At 40.2% G+C, this 24,008-nt stretch overlaps 1 protein-coding gene across 4 annotated transcripts in view; it reads left to right on the forward strand.

Annotated features, from left to right (window-relative positions):
• The window catches only part of NRF1 (nuclear respiratory factor 1), a 121,088-nt gene that overhangs the window by 74,778 nt on the left and 22,302 nt on the right, over positions 1-24,008 (forward strand). For all 4 annotated transcript variants that reach the window (XM_081531302.1, XM_081531304.1, XM_081531301.1 and 1 more), the window contains 5 exons: positions 5,475-5,633; positions 6,672-6,869; positions 7,862-7,963; positions 13,633-13,790; positions 21,241-21,365. In XM_081531302.1, coding sequence (XP_081387428.1) covers positions 5,475-5,633; positions 6,672-6,869; positions 7,862-7,963; positions 13,633-13,790; positions 21,241-21,365 — 742 coding nt within the window. The remainder of the gene's footprint in view (positions 1-5,474; positions 5,634-6,671; positions 6,870-7,861; positions 7,964-13,632; positions 13,791-21,240; positions 21,366-24,008) is intronic.

Below are 24,008 nucleotides of genomic sequence, written 5' to 3' on the forward strand. Positions count from 1 at the left end.
TTAAAAATTTTTTTGAATAAGAAGGGTTGGATAAAAAGTAATTAGTTCAGTGGTCCTCAAACTTGGCTGCACAGTAGAACCACCAGGGGAACTTAGTGCCCAGGTCATGCTCTAGACCAATTAGACCAGAATATTTGGGGATGAGATTTTGGCTTCTGCAGTGTTTAAACTCCCCAGGCAGTTCCATTGTGCAGTCAACTTTGAGAACCACTGTTATGGATCACAGGTCCTAACTGCTTCTCCTACTGTCATGTCAGAATCTGTGTGCAGAGTAGGCTTTTCTTACTGTCTAAAATGATCAAAAAGTATTGATGTGTCTGATGCCATTCCACATTTTGTAAATGTTAGGTAGGCAGGATGCGATCAAGAGAAAAGAAAAATAATAAAAACATTGACTGTGTTCTTAAATAGAGCACAGCCTGTTTTGAGTAGAGTAAAATAATTCAGGATATATTCAGGAATACTAAGGGAAGGGAACATGCATTTATATTCCATATTCAGGACAGAACTAGATTAGAGAAAAATAATTGTGTACTGTATGGCAAAGAATATCTAGAGCAGATGACTATTTCTTTCAAATTAGTGAAAAGATAATTAGAAAAATTAAGTCTTATGAATTGTAAAGAAAAATAATCAGTACACATATGTCTCAGCCTCACTAGTAATGATAATTAAAATAAATCATTTCTCCCACATCCAATGAACCAAAATAAGAAAGAATAATTAGAAAATGTGAAGGCAGCTCAGGAGGCTACATGTGAACCCCCCGTGCATCCCACACTCTCGAGGCAGCTGGCAGGCAAGAGCCAAGACCTGTCCCGGCCCAGCGGCTTTGGACAGTGCACAGGTGCTGGAGCTATGCTCTTCTTCCCTTTTGGAAGCAAAACAAAGGAAAAATGTGAAAAGTGAAGGGAAGTTTTGAAATAATGGGTTTTGTTCTGCACCTTTGGTGGGAAGAAGATTGACAAAATCTTTTAGGAATATAGTTACGCAGTATCTATGAAAATGTTAAATGAATATACCCTTTAACCAGCAGTTCTTTTCTGCTAGAGAAATACTCACAGGTGTGCTCAAAGAAGCATGTCCAGGCACCGTAAACAACCTAAATGTTTATCAATAGGAGAATGGTTAAATAAATTGGAAAAATCTGTCCTGTGGATGCTAGGCAACTACTTTTTTTGAAAATAAGATTATTCTAGTTGTACCGCCATGAGCAGATCTCTATGGCAAAATGTTGAGTAGAAAAAGTGAATTATACTAAAATATGTAAATATGTGTTTTTTTTCATCACATAAAACTGTGCCTTTCCAGCATATATCTGTGCAAATGCATAGAATTTGACCTGTAAGAAAGGATGTTCATCAAATTAATGTCTCTGGATAGGTAACTAGATTAGGGAAGGGTGGATCAAGAAGAGGGCTTTGACCTTATCTGTGTTATTTAGATTTTCATACAGAAGAGCACAGTTAGGATAAGGTAGCAGAAACTGACCAGTCTGAGACTCCTTCAAAGAGAAGGTAGAATTTTAAGAACGTTTTGATCAGTGGGAGGGAGACAGTGTAATGGATTGATGATGTATGGAGACAGAGGCAGAAGTGTTGGCTTGAGAGATGAATGTCTTCATTGGCTGTCCCTTGAATTCTGTGATTTTATCTTTCCTTCCAAACTTGGTCTTCCTGTGTTTCCATGAAAGTGTGTTTTATGGGAAAATGAGATTAAGAGAAACCAGTGTTTCTGCTGGCCCTGCTGGGGAATGTGGGGACATAGGATTGGTGTTTCTAGTAAGGAAAGCCACTTTCATTACCTCTATGAACAGAGGTCAGGGGTACAAATATTTCCCATTAATGCGCAAGAAAATCATTTTGCTTTTATTTTCTAATGCCCTTTAAATATCCATCTGAGTATGATAGGGACTGTCAACTGGAAGTTCATAATTTTAAATTAAAATAATGAAGCCACAGTCTGAAAATTCTTTGGTTTTCCTTCTCTGCTCCATTGCTGTTTTCTTGTGGAATGTAGAAAACATCGTCTTTTAATGTGGCTTGATTTTAGCTGTTATCTCTTTAAATCTGTTGCATATTCTCCAACCTCTTCGGTAGATATGGTGTTGGCAAACATTTTATTTTGAAAGGCCTTTTCTTGGTAACTGAACCTAAATGGACACCTGAAGCCTTCAAATTCCTCATCTCGGGTACATGCAGTGCAAAGAGAGAGGGAATGAGAAGAGTATTTGGGAATATATAAGGGTAATGTATTGTTGGACCACAAAGAAGTGGCTGAATTTACAAGTGGAAAATTTATAGTGTAATAAGTATTGTTTTGTTTTGTCCAGATTAAAACTTGTAAGAGTTAGAAAAATCTTCTTTTTAAAAACTATCTGTGGTTTCCATATAATCTTTATTTTTGATTGCCACTGGCACGAATTTAACATATTTTTTCTTTGCTGAATGTGCCCTGGAAGGAGAGGTGTTTTCTACTCTCTGCTGATTTGAGGTGGGCTTACTAACCAAGCTGGACACTTGAAGCCTGTCTTGAGCCCTAAATCAGAATGCTGCTGCTAAGTTGCTTCAGTCGTGTCCGACTCTGTGCGACCCCATAGACGGCAGCCCACCAGGCTCCCCCCTCCCTGGGATTCTCGAGGCAAGAACATTGGAGTGGGTTGCCATTTCCTTCTCCAATGCAGAATGAGAGGCCAGGAAAACTTGTTGCGGCCCAATTAAAGGACCGCTGGAGAGGATAGGCTTTACCTTTGCTCATCCTGTTGATTGTCTCCCCTGCGGATTAAAGACAAACCTTCCTTAACAAGCACATTGAGTAGCTTGGGTTTCCAAAACTCTCCAGGACCAGTAATTAATCCAACTGGTAATGAGAGCACAGTGTTGAATTCTGGAAAGAAATCATTTAACTCTTTCTATACTAGATAGCTCATTTCCCTTTATTAATATCCCTTTGTGAGCACTTGTTATTTGGAACAGTATAAAAATAGTGTGGTGGAAAATTGCCTTTATCACGTTATCTCTGTGCACTTAAAAGGAAAACTTGTCCTTCATCCCTAAACTGTACATACTTGAAAAGTTAACTTTTCTGGTAGAAAGTGCTTTTTACCTTTTATTTTGATATAGAGGCAAATTTTGTATAGTTGGTAGTACTTTAAAAAGTTAAGATCTGACTCTGTATTGAAATTTGTTAATTTCACTCTGGGTCCATTATTTTAACTTAATGGGATTTTTTTTTTGTCTGTGGAAGTCACCTTTCCTTTGTGCTGCTTCTGTTTCTGCTGCCGCTCATTAGCCTCTACTGTCTTCTTCCTAGGGCTTTGAAATATTTCCCATCTAGAAATTCTAGCAAATAAAACATCTTTTCAGACTTTCACGAAAACTTTCGGTTTTTTTGTTAATTTACAGATATTTCGCCTTCTTGTTTCATTATCTTAATTCTATGGATATAAAGAACTCTCCTTTTGGAGACTGTTAATGGAGTTAAAAGAAAGGGGAGACGTAAAAATCTGTGGTACAAGTTTATTTTGTTTATGCATCTGAGAAAGCTATTGTTTCTTTATATGAAGAAATGTAAATATTGTGAGGATTGAACCTTTTCCTTCTCTATCTAACTGAGGCTAGAAAAATACACACTCCCAGGAAGCCAGGATAAAGGGAAAAATGACTTTGAGATGCACTTTCTTAAAATAACTGAAGAAGTGACCTCATGAGCCAGCTGATAGCCTGGGTTTGCAAATGGATACATTTCTATTAGCCTGCTGCTTGATGCCACAGAACCAAATATATAACAGAGTGTATTATATCATATCCTGCAGGCAGGAGACTGTCTGGGAGTTGAGGGGGAGCAGGCTTGGGACACGAATTAGCAATGTAAATACTGTCAACCAAAACTTTTTATTAGGTGAACATTACCAATTTGGGTTTGTGATTCCATATTATCTGCTAATTTCTATCATCTTTCAATTAAATAATATTTAAATGAGAAAGCTTGATATTTAAGTAGGTTCTTCAATACAAGGGTTGCTGTACTCATTCTCTCATTAATACTTAAGTATTCCCATTTCCGGAGAAGGCAATGGCACCCCACTCCAGTACTCTTGCCTGGAAAATCCCATGGACGGAGGAGCCTGGTAGGCTATACAGTCCATGGGGTCGCTAAGAGTCGGACACGACTGAGCGACTTCACTTTCACTTTTCCCTTTCATGCACTGGAGAAGGAAATGGCAACCCATTCCAGTATTCTTGCCTGGAGAATCCCAGGGACGGCCGAGTCTGGTGGGCTGCCGTCTATGGGGTCGCACAGAGTCGGACAGGACTGAAGTGACTTAGCAGCAGCAGCAGCATTCCCATTTCTGTTTTTTTACTTTCTGTACAAGCTACAAGTCCACGTCCTTGGGTCTGATTCATGCTAAAATTGTTCTCATTTTGGTCATAAGAGGCAATATAAGTGTGTCCTTAGATGGAAGATGTTGCTTATGTCTGGAGTACTGTAGACCATCACGTTCAAAGGAAAGCAGTAGATCTAAGGGGGAAGACTATAACTTGATAAACTGATTCTCTTGCCAAAAATTATTGTGAGCAATTAAGAATATTCACAAAGTAGCCTCCCCTTCTCCCCCAGCATACACACACATTGGGGTAACCATGCCAGAAGACAAAGAATGGTAGTTGTCTCTGTGGTTTAACATCTGTTTGGTCTGGATTTAATTTGTAAAATAAATTTGATTGAAATCCATAATATGTTTAAGGTCAACACATGTGTCATTATGTTTATCTATATATATAGATAAACATAATGTTTATCTACATTATGTTTATCTACATATATAGACATTGGACTACCTTACTAAAAACTTTTTAGAAGAGTTTTAGAGTATTTTTTTCCCTTTTCATTAAGCAAATCCCATTTATTTTCATATATTTTCATATAGTCAGTCATGTTACTGGATTCTCTTATTGTTTATAGTGGTTTTTCATTCTATTCTCTAGGGATTTCCAGATACACAATCATACTATTTACAAATAACAGTGATTTTCATCTGTTCCTCACTTCTTTTTCTCTCATCTTATTATTCTGATTACTATCTCCAGAACAACACACTTTTTTTTTTTCTGAAAACATGTTGACTTTGTTTGACACCTTATATGCATAGATGTTCGAGAAGGGAGATGAGCTATAGCATCGATAGAACCTTAGGGGGTGGAGCTCAAACATAGGCTAGATATTCTTGATCTTACAGGAACAAGTGTATTACCTGCAGCTTAAGGTGTGCTCTATCAGCATATGTATGATTCTCCATCACCCAGGGAGCTCTAGTGACCTATGGGAAGCAGTCAGTTCTAACATCACATTTTGGAACTCTCTAGGACCCTCCAGGAAGGCTCTTTATTTTATAATCTTAGAATTTGTTGGGAGACACAAACATATCCCAGATGTCTTTCATGACTGCTGAAGACTATGCTCTTGTTTTCCAGGCCCAGCTTCGGGCATTTATCCCAGAGATGCTGAAGTACTCTACAGGTCGGGGGAAACCAGGCTGGGGCAAAGAAAGCTGCAAGCCCATCTGGTGGCCTGAAGATATCCCATGGGCAAACGTTCGGAGTGATGTCCGCACGGAAGAGCAGAAGCAGAGGGTGAGGTTTCTCTAGCCTGAGTTTCCTCTTGCTTTTTTATTCTGAATCAACCAGCTCATTTTTGTTGTTCTACTTCTTAGGCTATAAAAAGTCTAAAAACGTGTGTAGTAGTCAAACCTATCCTTGAAAAGAAGTTTGATGTCCACTGATTCCCATTTATCAGTCCATCGCCGTAAAGACTTGAGATAGGTCTATGAATTTATATTTCTCTCTACAGTTGCCTTTTGGACTATTGTAATTTTATAAGGTGCTTAGAAAACTAAAACTTGAAGTAAAAGTATTAATCACTTCGCATATTAAGTCACTTCGCATATTAAGTCACTTCAGTTGTGTCCAACTCTTTGCAACTGTATGGATGGAGCCCTTGAGGCTCCTCTGTCCATGGGTTTCTCCAGGCAAGAATACGGGAGAGGGTTGCCATACCCTCCTCCAGGGGATCTTCCTGACCCAGGTATCGAACCCATGTCTCTTAAGTCTCCTGCATTGACAGACAGCTTCTTTGCCACTAGTGCCACCTGGAAAGCCCCATTAATCACTTTGAAGACTCAGAAATGTCCTTATTTCAGGTTAGCAAGGATCACTGTTGAAAATATATAGAGAGAGATATGAAACTAGTCAAGTCTGCTGATAATGAAACATTTTAAAAAAGAAGAAAGACTAAACCAGGTATCCTCCCTTACTTGTTCTGCATATTTGTTTTTTGGTTAGCTTTTAAAATTTACTAAGAATCTTAAATAAAATTCTTGACAAAAGAGTAACCTTTTATGAGACGTTTACGAGTTGACCTCAGGTTAGAGTAGGGTATAAAACCCAAAAGCTAATCCACATTTGGTCAGGAAGGAAACCAGTGTGAAATCTCTGGTACTTGGTGCTGAATTTCCTTATGTTCAGATGGGTCTGTGAGAAGTAATCCTGAAGAGAGTTACTGCATCCCAGTTTGATTTGGTTTGATAACTAACCAGCTGCTTATTCCCCAGTAGAACTAAATAACCAGCATTCTTTGTGACTTGATGTGTTTTTCTGGTCTTTTGATAACAGGTTTCATGGACCCAAGCACTACGGACCATAGTTAAAAACTGTTATAAACAGCATGGGCGGGAGGACCTTTTGTATGCTTTTGAAGATCAACAAACACAAACACAGGCCACAACCACACACAGTATAGCCCACCTGGTACCATCACAGACCGTAGTGCAGACTTTTAGTAACCCTGATGGCACTGTCTCGCTTATCCAGGTGGGTAAACCTTATGGTGAGTAAATCAGATTGTGGTTTCTGAAGCAGATCAGATGAGAAAGTTTTATTTACATAAATTTTTTAAAAAATTTATTTTATTTTTTTTAAATTAGTTTATTTATCTATTTTTTTAACTTTACAGTATTGTATTTGCTTTGCCATACATTGACATGAATCCACCATGGGTGGATTTTTCCCCTTCCAGAACCCCCCCTCCCACCTCCCTCCCCATCCCATCCCTCTGGGTCATCCCAGTGCACCAGCCCTGAGCACCCTGTATCATGCATCGAACTACATAAATTCTTTTTTTATTATTTTAAATTAGTTTATTTGTCTGTTTTTTAACTTTACAATATTGTATGTGTTTTGCCATACATTGACATGAATCCACCATGGGTGTACATGTGTTCCCCTTCCAGAACCCCCTCCCCACCTCCCTCCCCTACATAAATTCTTATATGAACTTTATACATCTCCCTAAGATCTTCCTACCTGAACTTGATTTTTTAAATAATACTTTAAATTGCTTGTATTTTGCTAAATACAGAGCTATAGATAGCTTTTCTGTATATTTCCAAATCAAAGCTCTGTTAAAAAAAAAAAAAAAGAATGTTTTCATTTTTTGTTATTTTACTCTGTTAGTGGCCAGGAAATAGTCCTTCTGAATTACCTCTTCTGAGGTAAAACACAATTTGCTGGTAGATAGGGAACCTCTAAAATTCAGATTGGGCTGAGAAGAGAAAGTTGGTTAGCTGACATAAGGCACCAATGATGAAACATCATGGCTTCTAATATTGACTTATTTGGTTGAAGTAAAACTCTGAAGCTCATGTTAGTGTCTGATGTTTTATTTTAGTCATTGATTTCATATTTCAATGCATATTAATCCTTTCCTCTACTGAATTTGGGATTGAATGAGTCTTCACTTCTGAGCAAAGGAGAGGTTGAAGAACCCATTCATTGGCACTTATTACTTCAATGTTTTTGTTTAGGTTGGTACAGGGGCAACAGTAGCCACATTGGCTGATGCTTCAGAATTGCCAACCACAGTCACTGTTGCCCAGGTGAATTATTCGGCGGTGGCTGATGGAGAGGTAAGAAAGAGTATTCGGTCTGTTTTCACTTGATGCTTGAATGTATAGGTGGAGGAGAAGGGAGGGGCCAGAATATGAAGAGACTGTAAGTAGCCTAGACATCTATAGCATTGTCTTATATAAACCTTCTAAAAATATCATTCCATGCTAGTTTTGCAAATAACATACTCTGTGTATAACAGTTGAAATTAATGGATCTTTATGATTCAGACATAACTGTCAGGAACTTAAAATTTTACATTTGCAACATAGCATTTTATATCCATTAAATACTTCTATGCTGTGAATCCCAAAGAATTTAATCTTTAGACTTTATTTTAAAAAATTAGATCATTAAAACAAGCTGACTAAAACATTCTCTAAAGCGATGTATACATATTTGTAAATCAGTAGACATCATTTATTGCACTGTAAATGAGCCTTTGAAAATACTTCACAAGAAAATCCTTCCTTGGGAATTCCCAGGCAGTCCAGTGGTTAGGACTCGGCGCTTTCACTGCATGGCCCAAGTTCAGTCTCTGGTTGAAGAAGTAATATCCCACAAGCTGTGTGACACAGTCAAGAAAACCCCAAAAGAAGCAAAAACAAAAAAAGCAAAATTCTTCCATATCAAAACTGAGCTAATTATGGGACATAAACTTAAAGGTAGTTAACCTTTATTGAGCACTCAGTAAACTAAGCACTTCTCAGCTCTAGGAAGTATAGGTTCTGTCATCATCTTTGCTTTATACATGATAAAAGGGGAAAGGTTAGGTGACTTGTCCAAAGGTACAGAGTAACTTAAGTGTTGAAGCTGGGTAACACATTGTCTAAGCTCTGAGCCATCAGTGAAGTTCAGGAAAGGGTTTGTTAAGTCACTATGGGCTTTTCCCCTAAAGGTTGTACTCCTGAAGTTTGAAAACCAGCCAACAGATGTCAAAGAGCCGTATCAGAACCATATTATTATCTACCCTTTGTTCAAAACCATAGACTGTTTCCACTGAGAACATCACAAAATCACTATCATTTGTGCATCTCAGGAAGGGTAGAGAACTGCTGCATTTCACGGCTAGTGAGGTGAAGGGAATTACATCAGGCTTCCGCCAGCCAACGTGTGGTGAGCCCCTGCCGTGCTACAGTTCAAGTGTTAGATGTATGGAGCTGAATTACACAGGAACCCTGCTCTCAGAGAGGGGTCTGTGTGTATGAACTGTGGTCCTTGCTGTAAGAGATGCTGCAAAGTGGTACCTTCAGGATAGAATGTTTCTGGTAACCGAGACTGGGAGGATTTGGGGCAGGAGCTGGCCTTTGGTTTTCCAGTACAGAAAGGTAAAAGTCAACAGGAGATGGACTTACCAAAGTATGTAATCATCATGAAAGAGAATGGACTAGCTGAGGGGGAAAGTTGTCAGTCCTGAAACACTAAGACTAGAGGACAGACACTCCCTGAAGTGTGAAGAAGGTAGCAAAGACAAAGGTTGGTACATTTGTGGGATTGGTTACTTTTTGAAGTTATTTACCATATCTCCCTACTGAACGTTTCCTGGGTACTATTTAAAGAAAATAACTTTTTGAGTTTCTTAAACACTTCTCTAGAGATGAATTTTTTGAAAACTGTTTTACAAAATAACTTCACATAATCAACATTTTCAAAAGTTCATGGAAAATATGAAGGGAAAAATCATCTTAGTCACGTATCTATGATTTTTCTAGCAGACTAACATCATTTTAAGCCATTTATATGGAAGTGTGTGAATGACATACACAAATAACCTGTTGGTAAATATCCAAATTCAGTCAGATTTTGAAAATTCTAACCCTTCCCATATTTCCAATAAAACAAAAAGGATATGAAGAAAAGAAGCATACATTGTCTCAGAAAGTGGCAAAATGTTTTAGATTTTATGGTTCACTTCTATTTGCCTTCTGATTTCTCTTAGATGTTGACACAGTTATTAAGCATCTTAGTTTTGAGCCATGAGCACTGTGATTAGTCAGACTATCTCACTGGCGTGGAAAGGTAAGACCACATCAGGCCAACAAAGCATTGCATCAGAAGACTCAGGAGAAACATCCTACTGCCTGTATTTAGCATAGTTTCTTCCCAGGAACAGAAAGTACTTTACAGAAATAAACAATACTTGTACTTTTAAAAGTTGTAAGGTCATTTTGTTATCCTAGCCTTGCCAGTGAGAGCTCTTACATTAAATCATACTGCATTCAACATCCAATTAGTTGCATCACTATGATATCTGATAATGATTCCATTAAAGCAGTAGCAGAACTGAAATATAGACACATGAGAGACATGAACTTTAAACTGAACCATCAACACACGTTAACAGTTTTGAAGTAGCATAGCTTATTTTAGGTGGGCTATTTATGAATATCAATTTATTTGAAATATGGGCACACTGAAGAACAAGCAGGGGAGTATGAATAATGGAACATGTTCTTCATCTGGCTGTCAAGTAAATGCTTTCTGAGTTCTGTGCCAGGCACTATATATACTAGAGGTAGAGGAAAATAAAGACCTTCCTTGCTCTTAAAGAGCCCACAAGTAGCTGGTAGAGAAAAACATATCAGAGAAAATGGCAGTGAGATAAGGATCTAGTAGAAGCCAGCCCAGGGTGTGGTGGGACACAGGAGGAGAGGTCCTGAGCCTTGGGCTATAGGGAGTTGTCTTCAAGCAGAGCTCTCCCAGCTCTCATCTCCCCTGATCTCAGATCGGAGAGGTGAATAGGAAGCAATGGCAGGAAGGACGGGAGTTGTGTTCCTGTCAAAGGGAGCAGCACACGCAGCACATCACAGTGTGAAAGTGGGGAAGAGCCACAGGTGGTTCATAGTGGCCAGAGTGACAAGGTTGCCACAGTTTGAAAGTCCTGCCTGTTGTGGCTCTCTCTCAGGAAAGCACAGAGGCTGACCATACATCCTCTGAATGTCTTTCCCTTCTAGAGTGTGTGGCCCTTTATCTGGGACATGGTGACACCCAGGGATAGATAACCACAGAGTGGCTCCCAAAAGATGGCAAGGGAGCGCAGCAAGAGCCCAAGCAAGCACAACCAAAGCACTGAGACTCAAGAATAGGAGATTTCAGAGAAATGTTAACACCTAAGCTGATGGATGTATTGCCTATCATTACTCTGAATAGAAATCTCTTCATCTCCTTCGACTTCCCACTTCTTCTCCACCCTTCACCACAATCCATTAATCTTCTGTGCCATAAATTCAACTTCCTTAACGTATACTGTATGTGGCAACATTCTAATACCATTTCCACTACAAATAATAGCTGTAACTAAATGCATGTGTATGAAGTTGCTGCTGTGAGCTGAGCCTGAGTACTTGGGAGAGCTGCACGGGGCCACACGCAGCAGCGGGTACGCAGAAGTATAGTGGGGCAGATCTGGAAAGAGGAAATGCTACAGGGCTGGCCAGCTTCAGCTGATTTTCAGAATAGAATCATCGGCCATCTAGAAATTGGCAGTGTAATTGGTCATCTTAAATGATGTTGTTTTCTGTGATGCTCATTGGAGTAATAAGATCAAAGCGATAATATCTTAAGCAAGAGTTTTGTGAATTCCTGAGTGGGCACCTTTGCAGCTTTAAAGGAAGGAAGTAGGATGTCTCTGGCTCTTAGAGCACCAGCCACAATCCACTGCCCATAAGAACTCAGGGCACATACTAAGGTAGCTCAGAGGGGTGTCTCATTCTCTGCGGGGCCTTTGACAAATATTTGGAGAAGCACTGTGATAATCAAAGTATAGCAATAGAACCAAAGAGGGAGGCATTTTAAGGATCTATTCTCTTAGAGCTTGTGGTACTTTCTTTGGGACACAATAATGTACAGGCACAAGTGAACCAGCACTGGGCCCCAGTGGGAGCTCCAGGAAGAACAGCTAGCATCCTAAGACCTGAATCTGTAGAAATATTATACCTGAGCTACTTGACTTATCACCTGCCATATTTTAGAACCGAAATGGCTTTCGTTGCCCCTGCTGCTTTTTGGGTTTTGGTGGTAGGGGATGAGAGAGATACTCAACAGTATTTAATGAACAAAATGGACTGAAGTAGCTAGATTCAATGGCACCCCACTCCAGTACTCTTGCCTGCAAAATCCCATGGACGGAGGAGCCTGGTAGGCTGAAGTCCATGGGGTCGCTAAGAGTCAGACACGACTGAGCGACTTCACTTTCACTTTTCATTTTCATGCATTGGAGAAGGAAATGGCAACCCACTCCAGTGTTCTTGCCTGGAGAATCCCGGGGACGGGGGAGCCTGGTGGGCTGCCGTCTATGGGGTCGCACAGAGTCGGACACGACTGAAGCGACTTAGCAGCAGCAGCAGCTAGATTCAGGTATCCAGAACTGGGGAGCGTGGGCGGGGATGGAATCTCTCAATGCAAAGCGTTATACTGAAATCAGTCATTGTCAACCAGGGACACCCCTGTGCCCATCAGAGAGGACATTTGGCGGTGTCTGGAGATATTTTTGATTCTCATGACTGGGGAGGATGCTGTTAGTATCTCCTTGGATAGACACCAGGGTATCTCCTTGGATAGACGCCAAGGATGCTGTTAAACATCTTACAATGCACGGGACAGAACTCACAACAAAGAATTGTTTAACCTAAAATGTCAATAGTGCCAAGGCTGAGAAACCCTGTGCTAGATCTAAAAAAGCTGAATGTTGATCTACTCTGAATAACCAGATAGTATGATATTTTGTTTTGTTTTATTGTTTGTTTTGTTTCTTCATAATTCATCGCCAGTGAAAGAAAAGCAGTTTTTGCTATATTAAAAAAATTATTTATTAAATTTGGCAGTTTCCATCAAAAATAAAAATACAAAATAATTTTGATATATAATTCTACCTCTAGGAATTTACTCAATAAGTAGACTCACATAAACTATACGAAGTAGTATATAAGCATATCATCCAGTACTGTTTGTAATAGCAAAGCATTGGAAAAATGGCTGGTTAAATAAATCATGTGTATCTATATAATGCTATGGAGCCATTATTATGAATCATGAACGAATGAAGCAGTTTGATACATTCCAATTTAGAATCGTTTCAGAGCTGTATTGTTTGTGAAAAAAGCAGAGTACAAGAATATATGTAGCATATGCTGCCGTTTTTCTTCAGAGTGTGTATGTGTCTAAATACTCTCATATATCAAGAGAATATCCCTGCAGAGAGATGCAGGAGAAATGGAGAAACAGGTGATAGTAGTGGCCTTTGGGCAAAGAGTCTGGAATACTGGCATTGTATCTCCTTTGGTACAGTTTGAATTTTTTTTAGAAGTGTACTTATGTATTCAAAAACTCAGATATTTTGAAAATTATTTAAAAGGATACAGTGGAAAATCTTGCTTTCTGTTTTCTATCCAACCGATTCCCACATCTCCACACACACTGAGGAAAGTATTTTCATTGGTTTCTTTTGTGTCCTTTCAGAATTTCTTTATGCAAATGTAAGCAAATTCAAATATATATTCTAATACCCCCTTTTGAACCCAAAAAATATCATGCTAAAAACCCTGTCCTGTACATTGTAATTCATGTTAATTTATAGTATGTATGTGTTTGGCTGAGCACATGGCAGTTTTTTAGAAATATGACTTTTGAAATCATAATCATCATCCTCTTGTGACTGATTTTTTAACTAGCCTATCCTTTTCTGCCTCAGGTGGAACAAAACTGGGCCACGTTACAGGGGGGTGAGATGACCATCCAGACGACGCAAGCGTCAGAGGCCACCCAGGCGGTAGCATCACTGGCAGAGGCCGCAGTGGCAGCTTCTCAGGAGATGCAACAGGGAGCTACAGTCACCATGGCACTCAACAGGTGGAGGCAGGGGTGGGCAATAAAAGAGGAGGGTGACTCTGTCCCTGTATACAGATGTAAAGAGAAACGTTGTACCTCACTTTGTCACAACTGGCATTTGGAACTTAATACTCTTAACCCATAAGGTATTGTAAAGTTGTCTGTAATTAGCCCTCACCCTCCCCATTCGCATTCCACTCCACCCCCAGCAACCAGTTCAGCCTTTCTGACTTCCTGCTGAAACCTACTGGTCAGGGGTATGGGTCCCTTTTGCTGTATCCTGTTCTGTGATCATTAACAGACCAAAAGCAACAGCAAGGTGTACCTTGTGTTTTTAAAGGGACCAAAGGATGTAATAAAAAAAATCAAGAAACTTTGGGATTGATTTTCCTTTTACCCTACAAACAAACTGCTTTTTGTTATGGATATTAATCCATGTTTTAGCTGATCAGGAGCTAACTTTACTGACTTTTCAGGAAATTTGTTTCCTTTGCTTATCAGTGCCTTTGAAATAAAAGAAGTTTTGGATTATTGGGGAGAAACTGAACCTTTTTTCTTCAGATATATTTATTTAGGAAGGATACTGTAGAATGGAATACTCTAGTATGAGGTAGTTCCCCAAACAAAATTGTATTGTTTTCCATGTGGTTCCTTCTATTGATTGTTGACAGAAAAAAATCATCCCCATATTAGTTTTCTTATTGTTCACTGCTGACACAATTTTACTTTCAATGGACCCAGATATTTTAAATAATGGTTAAGAGGGTGTGCTTTGAGGCCAGATTACCTGGGTTTGAATCCCAGCTCTGTCCCTTACTAGCTGTTTGACTTGGGCAATTTACTTGAGCTCAATGCCCAGGCTTTCCTCTGTGTAAAACGGGAGTAAAGACAGTACCTACTGTGAGAATTGGAATGAGAGTTGGAAAAGTCAGTGCATGTGAGAGCCTCAGATTAGTGCCCAGCATGTGGTAAGGTTGTTGTTATCATTATGTGCAGCAGCTATTTGTCTCAAATAGTCAGTGAATTCTTGCGACATGCCAGCACTCTACTAGGTAAGATTATATATAACGAGTGCTCTAAGATATATGGAGAAGGCAGTGGCAACCCACTCCAGTACTCTTGCCTGGAAAATCCCATAGACGGAGGAGCCTGGTGGGCTGCAGTCCATGGGGTCGCTAGGAGTCGAACACGACTGAGCAACTTCCCTTTCACTTTTCACTTTCGTGCATTGGAGAAGGAAATGGCAACCCACTCCAGTGTTCTTGCCTGGAGAATCCCAGGGACGGGGGAGCCTGGTGGGCTGTCGTCTATGGGGTCGCACAGAGTGGACACGACTGAAGCGACTTAGCAGCAGCAGCAGCAGCTAAGATGTATTGTCTGCCGTTAAAGAAATAATGTGTGATTGGGAGGTTGATTTCAATAAAACACTTAGCAAACATATTAGAGTGTAATTCACTGTCCAATTGGATAGTGTGGACTATGAACATAGGGGGAATTCAGAAGGGGATTGCCTCCTCCAAAATATAAACATCAGATAAAGTTTAGATTGACTGTGATGGACAGTAGAAAGCCTTGATAGGCTTAGGTACAGGTTTCCATGAGGCTGTATAGTGTGGTAGCTGAGACCATTTCTGAAGGCATATTGGTTCAGGTTTGAATCCTACCTCTGCCATTTAGTTGCCATACTGTCTTGAGAAATTTCACCCCTGAGCATTGGTCTCATCAAATAAGGATAATTTTCATCATGTAGAATCGTAAAGATTCATTGAAATGATGGATATAAAACTCGCATCAAACTGGCTGGCCTATAGTTAGCATTTCAGGATTTATATTTACTATCATTTAACTTCGATTTTAAGATTCATCTATTCAGAACTGCTTATAGTAAGAAGAGATTAGAAATGGAAGTCCACTTGAGAAGAGGTGGTCCATGTGTGGCTTGTCAAAGGCTTGGAAACTACTAGTGACAGTGTAGATAAAGTGACTGGATTTTGAAGGAAGTATGGCTGGGACTTGGTGATTAAACTGAAACATATACACGCTTATCCTTCCAGAGTTACCAGTGAGTTCCTGAGTGACTTGGAACAGAAACTTTTTTCTTAGCCCATTGAAACTAACATGAAAGTCTTATTTGGTCTCTTGCACTGTGACTCAAGCCCACTCGTACCTTTGAGAGAAGACACATACAGATAAACTTCCTGAAAACCATGGCCAGAGTGAGACACTCCTTCCTTTGGTTTGGTAACCCCTCATGTAGCATGGGGCCTTAACAGGCCACCATTGACAGCCAGAAAAACTTCATGTCATTGAGCCAGCACCTTGGATGGTCCAGTGAAGTGTGAGTGTCCTGAGAACCCTGTACATGCTGGAAAATATGAGGCACATTTCTGGCTCCCTTTAGTGTGAGGACCAGGGCTTTTTTCCAAAGGCAAGGAGGGTAATGGTTTCCCCTGGGGGCTTGTTAACAAACTCAGAGGCAGCTGAGGTGGCTACAGTGTTTACTTCAAAGGAAGGAGAATATGGTTCACCGTGGCATGAAGGAGGAGTCAAGAGATGTTGAAATCTGTTTGCAATCATGGCCCCAATGAGTGTTGGGGGATGGTGTGTTGCAGCCGCTACTGGAGGTGAAGAAACCAAGCCTGGCAGTGACGACTGGACATTGCAGGCTGTTAGGGGAACGTCATGGGCTCCTAATTCCAGGAGCTGTTACCACTGTCTAATGTCAGGAGGGTTGGACTTGAAACACAAGCCCTTGGTGTTTGCTTCTCTGTGGGATGAGACCCATTCCTAGCCTGTCCGCAGAATCTGTGGCTGGGAGTCATCTTAGTGAAAAATACACTGTGAATCTGGTCTTTGTTCCTCTGGTAACAGCGATTTCATAGAGCTGCTCTCTTCCATTTCTTTCAGGTCCAGGTGGAGCGGGCCTGGTTCTCTTAACAATCGCCTGTACCTTTGCTACCCTGTAAGCAGCAGGTGTGGGCACAGACTAAAGAGAGGCCGGCCGGCCACGTGGAATGGCGGGTGGGGCACAAGGCAGAGGGGCTCCCTCGGCTGTTAACAGGAAAGGCGGTCAGGACAGGTGCAGAACAGACCTTCTTTTTTCCAGCCGTGCTGTTAGCAGTTTTGTATAGCAAGTTAGACTGAGGGCCCTGGGATCACAACCTGTCGCCCACCCTGGCTTTACAATAATCGAAAAGGGGTATGAAGAAATCACCATTGAATACTCTGGAAACTTGTTAATTTTAATTATTTTCAAAATACAGAACCAATCAGTACTTCTAGGAAGGAGATGGAGAGTCAGAGTGAACAAATGAAAAGCAGAGCATCACAACTCAAAAAAAGAGAAAAAAAGCTGTTCACCCTGAACAGGCCGATGTGAAAGGAAGTGAAATCACCATTTGCTTGTTGCAGTACAGTGATTCAAGTTTCAGTCTGTCGGTTAAGTCGTCCTAGACTTACATTCTAGGTCCTGCAGAGTCAGTACAGTCTTTATGCATAAAGAGGCATGATAAATACTGGTAGACTGAATCAACGTTTGCCCTCCTATAAATGTGTGCTGTGTTGTTGACAGGGAGACGGTTTTTACTGCATGTCTACTGTTTATGGTGCTGTGACTCAGTGCTGTTGGGAGAGAAATGCCCCCAGGAAGTTAGAATTGCTGTTCTTTTGCAGTGAAGAGACTTGGCTTTAAAAAAGGAAGTAAATCCTATTTTTAAAGAAAAATTTACTCTTACCGTTTTTTAAATGAAAATATTGGCTTAAAATTAGAGATATTATTAAAACAAAGCATGGCTTTAATATATGGATTTGTATTTATTTGTCCACTAATGTGGGATGGACAACCTCGTTCAGAAATCCTATCTGGAAATGGAGGGCAGAGAGTGTGCAGCTGCCTCTTTCCTGTAGATGAAGGTTAGACACTTGCAGATAAAAAGTTGATGGAAAAAAGGGAGAGGGGAGAGTGATGGAAATTTCTCATTGTAATTCTAGTTTGGAAATGACTTTTGTTAAAAAATTGTGAAGTGGTGGCTTAGTGACATTTTGATCCTGATTCACCTTTTAAGTAAAGGTAATCTTTTTCTAGCAGTATATCGTTTGATCATTTCCCATGAAGTCTAGTGTAAGTGGTTAGAGTAGATTTGGTAATAATTGTCTGCTGACCGCAGGCGGCACCATTGTCTTCATGCTCCATGTGAAAGATTCATCCATCACTGCTTTGCCCCTGACTCCTGATGGGGCATGCAGTAAGTAACCTCACTAACATGTAGACTGTCATCCCCATCAGACCGCTCATCCCTGACTCCCCAGGTTGCCTTAGTCGTTGCTCTTTCATAGCTTTTCTCCTCACATAATATACTTTAAAAAGGTATCAAAGAAAATGACTTCAAATATTTAGATTTTCAGACATCATAAAATGGGTATGACTGGATACAGGGACTCTTCCAGGTCAGGGCTTGGGTAGCTGTTCCCCCCCTTGGAGCCTGTGAAACCCCACACCAGAAGCATACATCCAAGAGTAGCAGGACAGCACTTTTGATGGTCATAGAAATAAGATTATTGTAGATTGTGATGAAAAAAAAACTGTGGGGAATGAGCAGTCGCTGAGGTGACCTGTAAACAGAGCTCCTATTTCCATATAAACAATTCTCAAATACCAGCTTTCTTCTTCAAAGTACCACACAGTTGAAGCCTTTTCCAAAGACTACTTTTTGGCTTTCCATGAAGTCTCAGGTCAGAGTGTTAAACATTTTTATTGTTAATAAATGATAGCTGAAGACTGTTGAATTATCTGGTAGTGTTATATGACACAAGTTTCTCAGAAAAATATGCAAAGTTATGGGTCTTAGGCACTAAATAATCATCTGTTTTACCATCTCTAATAAATAGTTATGATACACCCTAAAATTAAAATCTACCTTGTAAAATGTAAAGAGTAGCCTTAGTAGTAATTCCAGGTCAAGTGTCCACTTTGCCTCTGAATTCATGTTACAGGTACTATGGAATGACTGGCTGTTGATATCAGCTCTGAAGTACATTTTAGCATAGAGATTGATCTTGACTTTTAAAGGGGCTGCATGGATGCTCTGATTCTGTCCAACTTTTTTGCTCAACCTCAATTCTATCCCCAAAATTTTTATAAAGAAAGTAAAAAATTTGAAATATATAATATCTTGAACTAAGTCAGACAAAAAAGCCTGGAAATAATTTAAAACATCCACAGCTAAGCAACTAGGAAAGTGGGGGAAATCAGCAATTTTGCACTTACTATTTTGAACAAATGTCAAAGAACATTTACATGGGGAAATACAAAGTTAGGTAAGAAAAGCAGGCTATAAAACTAATACAGTATGATCCTGGCTATCTGGTTAAAGTTGTGTTTAAGATTATTAGGAAAGTAACTCAATGTTTTAAAATTTTCTTTTATACTTAATGAAATTTTTATGAGTTTCTACATGCATTTTATTATCAGAGAAAAATAACTTTTTAAACACACATAATTTAAAAAGTAAAGTAAGTTAGTGAGAGGGGAGAGTTTTCTATTTAATGAGACTCTATGTCCATTGGACTTCTCAAACTTCTTCCTAGAATCCTTATAATGTTAAAGAAGTCTTCCTTGGAATAATGATTATGTCAGTTGCTTTATTTGTTTGTTGACTTTCTTAGGTGAACGTGACACTGTTAAGTTTGGTACATGTTGCTTTGCCCACAGTCATGACACGTTTGCCCTAAGCAGTCCACAGCCCTTTGCCCTTCAAGATGACTGCCATAGTTACGGCTAAGTCTGCAGCTACAGAGCAAAGCTGAATCCACTGGCTTAGTCAATGTCTGACCCAGGACTTTGTCCACCTCTGATAAACTAAGTGACGCCAGCTTCTCTCCTCCAGGCCCACTTTTGATATTCCCTCAGTACCTGTGCAAAGTGGTACCTGATACTTTCCCAGGAGAGGTGCTGAATTTATCTGGTATTTCGTCGCTTGCTCTCCACCAGCACCCGATATTTTAACATCTCTGAAGTTTGGATGGTAAACTATAATCTTATGATTACAATTGTTAGGAACTTTTGGCCACACCGTGCAGCTTGGGGATTTTAGTTCTCCGACCAGGGGAACCACCAGGGAATTCATAGGAACTTTTCTTGTTTATTGGCACATAAAATAGTAATAATACATTTTATAGTTTGTATCATCACAGAATCAGTAAAAATGAGTATTTATGTATATAGTAAAGAAAAGAAAAATGGGATATAAACTGTTAGAATAGTGTTTACTATAAAGAGATGGCTAATATCTTTCTGTTCTACAAAGTGTTTGCTTTGCAGTGAAGGGAGCTTTATTCATTATGTTTTGAGTCAAGGAGTTTGGGCTTATAATGATAATTTAAACTTTTCAGTGTGAATTTAGTGTTGCCTACATATACATGAGGCAAAAGGAAGGGGTGAACTTTGCAAGATACTAGTCAACCATTACTCTGTATTTGGAATCATGGATGTAAATCATGTTGCTGTTATTGAATATATTTTATGTATATTTTAAGTTTTTTTGTTTTATATTAGAGTATAATTGATTTACAATGTTGTGTTAGTTTCAGGTATACAGCAAAATGATTTAGTTATACATATACCTATTCTTTTTTAGATTCTTTTCTCATATATGTTATTATAGAGTAGTGAGTAGTTGTTATTTAAATTAATTGAGTAAAAAACCCAGGTTTCTGACTCCTCATATTATCATCCATGCTTGGCCATAAAAGGGCAGTTTCAGATGGTCTGCCTTGTGTTAGAGAAAAGAGAAAAAGAAAACCTTGTGATTGACAACCAAAATGGCTTTTGCATTGTGACTTTGTATCAGAGCTCCCACTACGACTTGGAAGCACTCAGTTGATACTGATAAAAAAAAGACTGGGAAGGAGTGCCTTCTGTCCTCAAACACCCATTTCCTAGGTTTAAAGAAAAGCCTCTCTCTAGCTGTTATACGGAGAAGGCAATGGCGCCCCACTCCAGTACTCTTGCCTGGAAAACCCCATGGATGGAGGAGCCTCGTAGGCTGCAATCCATGGGGTCGCTAAGAGTCGGACACGACTGAGCGACTTCACTTTCACTTTTCACTTTGATGCATTGGAGAAGGGAATGGCAACCCACTCCAGTGTTCTTGCCTGGAGAATCCCAGGGACAGGGGTGCCTGGTGGGCTGCCGTCTATGTGGTCGCACAGAGTCGGACACGACTGAGGTGACAGCAGCAGCAGCAGCAGCTGTTACAAGTATGAAAGACTTGGCATTTCACTAGCTATTTACTATTATCATTTAAAAATTGCTCTGGTTCTCTCAGTAACACTGGAATCCCTTGTTTGCTGGGAGGCTCTCAAACATGGAGTCAGGGAGCCATCCTAGGAAGGGTTGAAAGTTGGTTTGTCTTGCTGCAGCGCTATTCCTTCCTTCACCTCACACATCCCCTTCCTGTTCCTGTACCCACAGCGAAGCTGCCGCCCATGCTGTCGCCACCCTGGCCGAGGCCACCTTGCAAGGGGGGGGACAGATCGTCCTGTCTGGGGAAACCGCAGCAGCTGTCGGAGCACTTACTGGAGTCCAAGATGCTAATGGTAAGAGAGCATGAATATTTTATCGAACTTCTTCCCTGTTTCCACTGAAACCTTCATGACATGACTGACAACAAGCCCTTCAGGATAAAGTTGAACTTTGAGTTTATATTGGTAGGCAGTTGATAGCTAGAAAATTCTAGGAGCCTCTGATTTCTTTCACTAGTAGGAGACTTTGGGTATCCTGTGGGGGAGGAAGGAGTCAAAATAGTGGCTACCTAACTGAATGGCTTATTTGAGAATTAACTATTTGCTGTGACAGGACTTGCTGAGAAGGACTTAAAATTTTTCTGTGAGGTGCATTTTATCCTTTTTCTCCCATGGTGTAGAGGAGTGTCCTTTCCTGTGGGCAAGTGCATTGGGGTAGCAAAAAATGTTCTGACCATCTTGAGAAAGGTACCACCATTCTCACATCAAGATCAGCCAGCAGGCTGTGATAAAGGCGCTTTTCTGGTTAACGCTATGGGTTCTGCTTCCTGTTCAGTGCGCCCTCACCAGAGACCTCTGGCTTGAGCCAATAACATGCCACTACTCTGCCCTTCTGTCCCAGCTCTTTGATTTTCTGGATATTGGTGATATCCTGAATAAACAAAAGAGAAAAAGTTCATAGAAATACCTTTACAGGGATTTCCAGCTCCATTGCAGCTCTCTGAATCCATTTCAGCAGGCTCTGGGAGTCAGTTATCAAGACTGGGCTGCTTGGAAAAGTGCCTCAGAAGTCTGGTCAACAGGAGGACCAGCCCTGCTCTGTGAGACTCTGTGTGACTGTTTATTGAGCTTTTAAAATGTACATATAATTAGTTTAAGTAGGACAAATTAACTACTCTATGGTTTTTGGAGATCTGTATTTTAAAGCCCTAGAAAGAGGATAGATAATAACATACTTTTATTTAGGCAGACAATTCCTTAGTGGCGTGAGTGGCTAAAAGAAAAGCCCTTGGCACTTTTTGAAGGGTAGATTCCTAAGAACAGAATAACATGTTAGTGGAAAAGTCTTTGAAGAAAGACAAAATGCTGCACCATTCTTCAGAAGTGGAGAGAAGAAAGCACTTCAGTCTTCCAGAGAACAATAGGAAATGTAAAGAACTGTGTGGCTTCTGAGCAGCATTTTCTTCAGACAAACAAACAAACAAACATATTACGACAGCCTGCTTTTTCTGTAGGGCTAGGGGCTTTCATGAACTAACCCAAGTAGAGATAGAGTTGATCTTAACCAGAGCACTGCAAGGTAAAGGGCATCTTACAGCCATGTATATTCAGGATGAAATAGACCATAGTTGGAATTAAGGAAATCCTCCCTCTTTAGCTAAAATCCTACTCTTATTTTCTTATCCTTTTCTGTTGCCCATCTGAGTCCTCATCTACCTCGAATGGAGAAGGATGGGAAATCTGATTATGTCACATTCTGAATTACAATTGCTGTTATTCACTATGCGTGCGTGCATGCTAAGTCGCGTTCAACTCTTTGTGACCCTATGGACTATATCCCACCAGGCTACTCTGTCCATGGGATTCTCCAGGCAAGAATACTGGAGTGGGTTGCCGTTTCCTCCAGGGGATCTTCCTAACCCAGGGATCAAACCCACATCTCTTATGTCTCCTGCATTGGCAGGCGGGCTCTTTACCACTAGCACCACCTGGGAACTACCCCTGTTCACTATGAAATTGCTAAAAGTACTTCCCAGTGTGGATTTGATGGCAGACTTTGTTGTCCCTTCTAATGGTCTTGACCTATCTGAGCAAGAAGAGACTGCTTTGTAGTTCTGCCTCCTCCCTAGGCTCACCTTAGATAAGTTAATAGGTAAGTGTAAGGACTCTCTGGGTCTCCCGCCAAGTAGATATGTCTACTCAGCCATCAAATCAGACCATTGAGTTGTGCCACATCCTACTAATATTAGGCAAAGGCACACATCGTGTCATCTATACCTTAGCAATTCAGAAGATGAATCAAATATTGGATATGACCCAAGTAATTCTGATGCACCTTTTTCTGTCTTCTAACATTTTACCCAGAGTGCTATAGGATTTACTCTGGGACTTGGAACCAAATTATTCTCATTTAACCAACTAATTTGTCTGCTGGACTTTTAAGGGTTCTTTTTTCATCATTATTTCAGATTGTGTCATGTTGGCATTGTTTGTCACTTCTGTGATGACCAGTAGACCAAATTTATTATCAAAAATTGTTTATTATCAGGAAGAACCAGATGATAGCAGAACAAGGTGCTATTTGGTAACAGACACAACTGGGGAGAAAAAAATACATCCCAGATTCCAGAGCATGACTTAAAATAAAAATCCTACTAGCAGATGACTCTTATAAGAACAGTGTGGATATTGGCCTGTTCAGGCCTGAAGCAAGAATTTCAGCATCTTCTAGGATGGAACTACAAGGGATGGAGGACCATTGTGTATGAAACTTACTAGAGTACAGTAACCAATGCGAGATGGCCAGGGCAGTGTAGGTCAGTGGTTTTCAAGTTAAGGATGATGACACCTGCGTGGCAGAAGTTTAAATTCCAAGTCATCAAGGCAGACCTGACAAAGACCTTGTACCTGAAGCCTTCTCCTTTTTCCTGGACCCTGTCCCACCCCAACACTAAAGGGACTACTCAAGCACTAGCATTACTCTGTTTCATTCATGTT

The sequence above is a fragment of the Giraffa tippelskirchi genome, chromosome 10, assembly GCF_054371585.1.
Source record: "Giraffa tippelskirchi isolate mGirTip1 chromosome 10, T2T-mGirTip1v1.2.pri, whole genome shotgun sequence".
Taxonomy (NCBI): domain Eukaryota; kingdom Metazoa; phylum Chordata; class Mammalia; order Artiodactyla; family Giraffidae; genus Giraffa; species Giraffa tippelskirchi.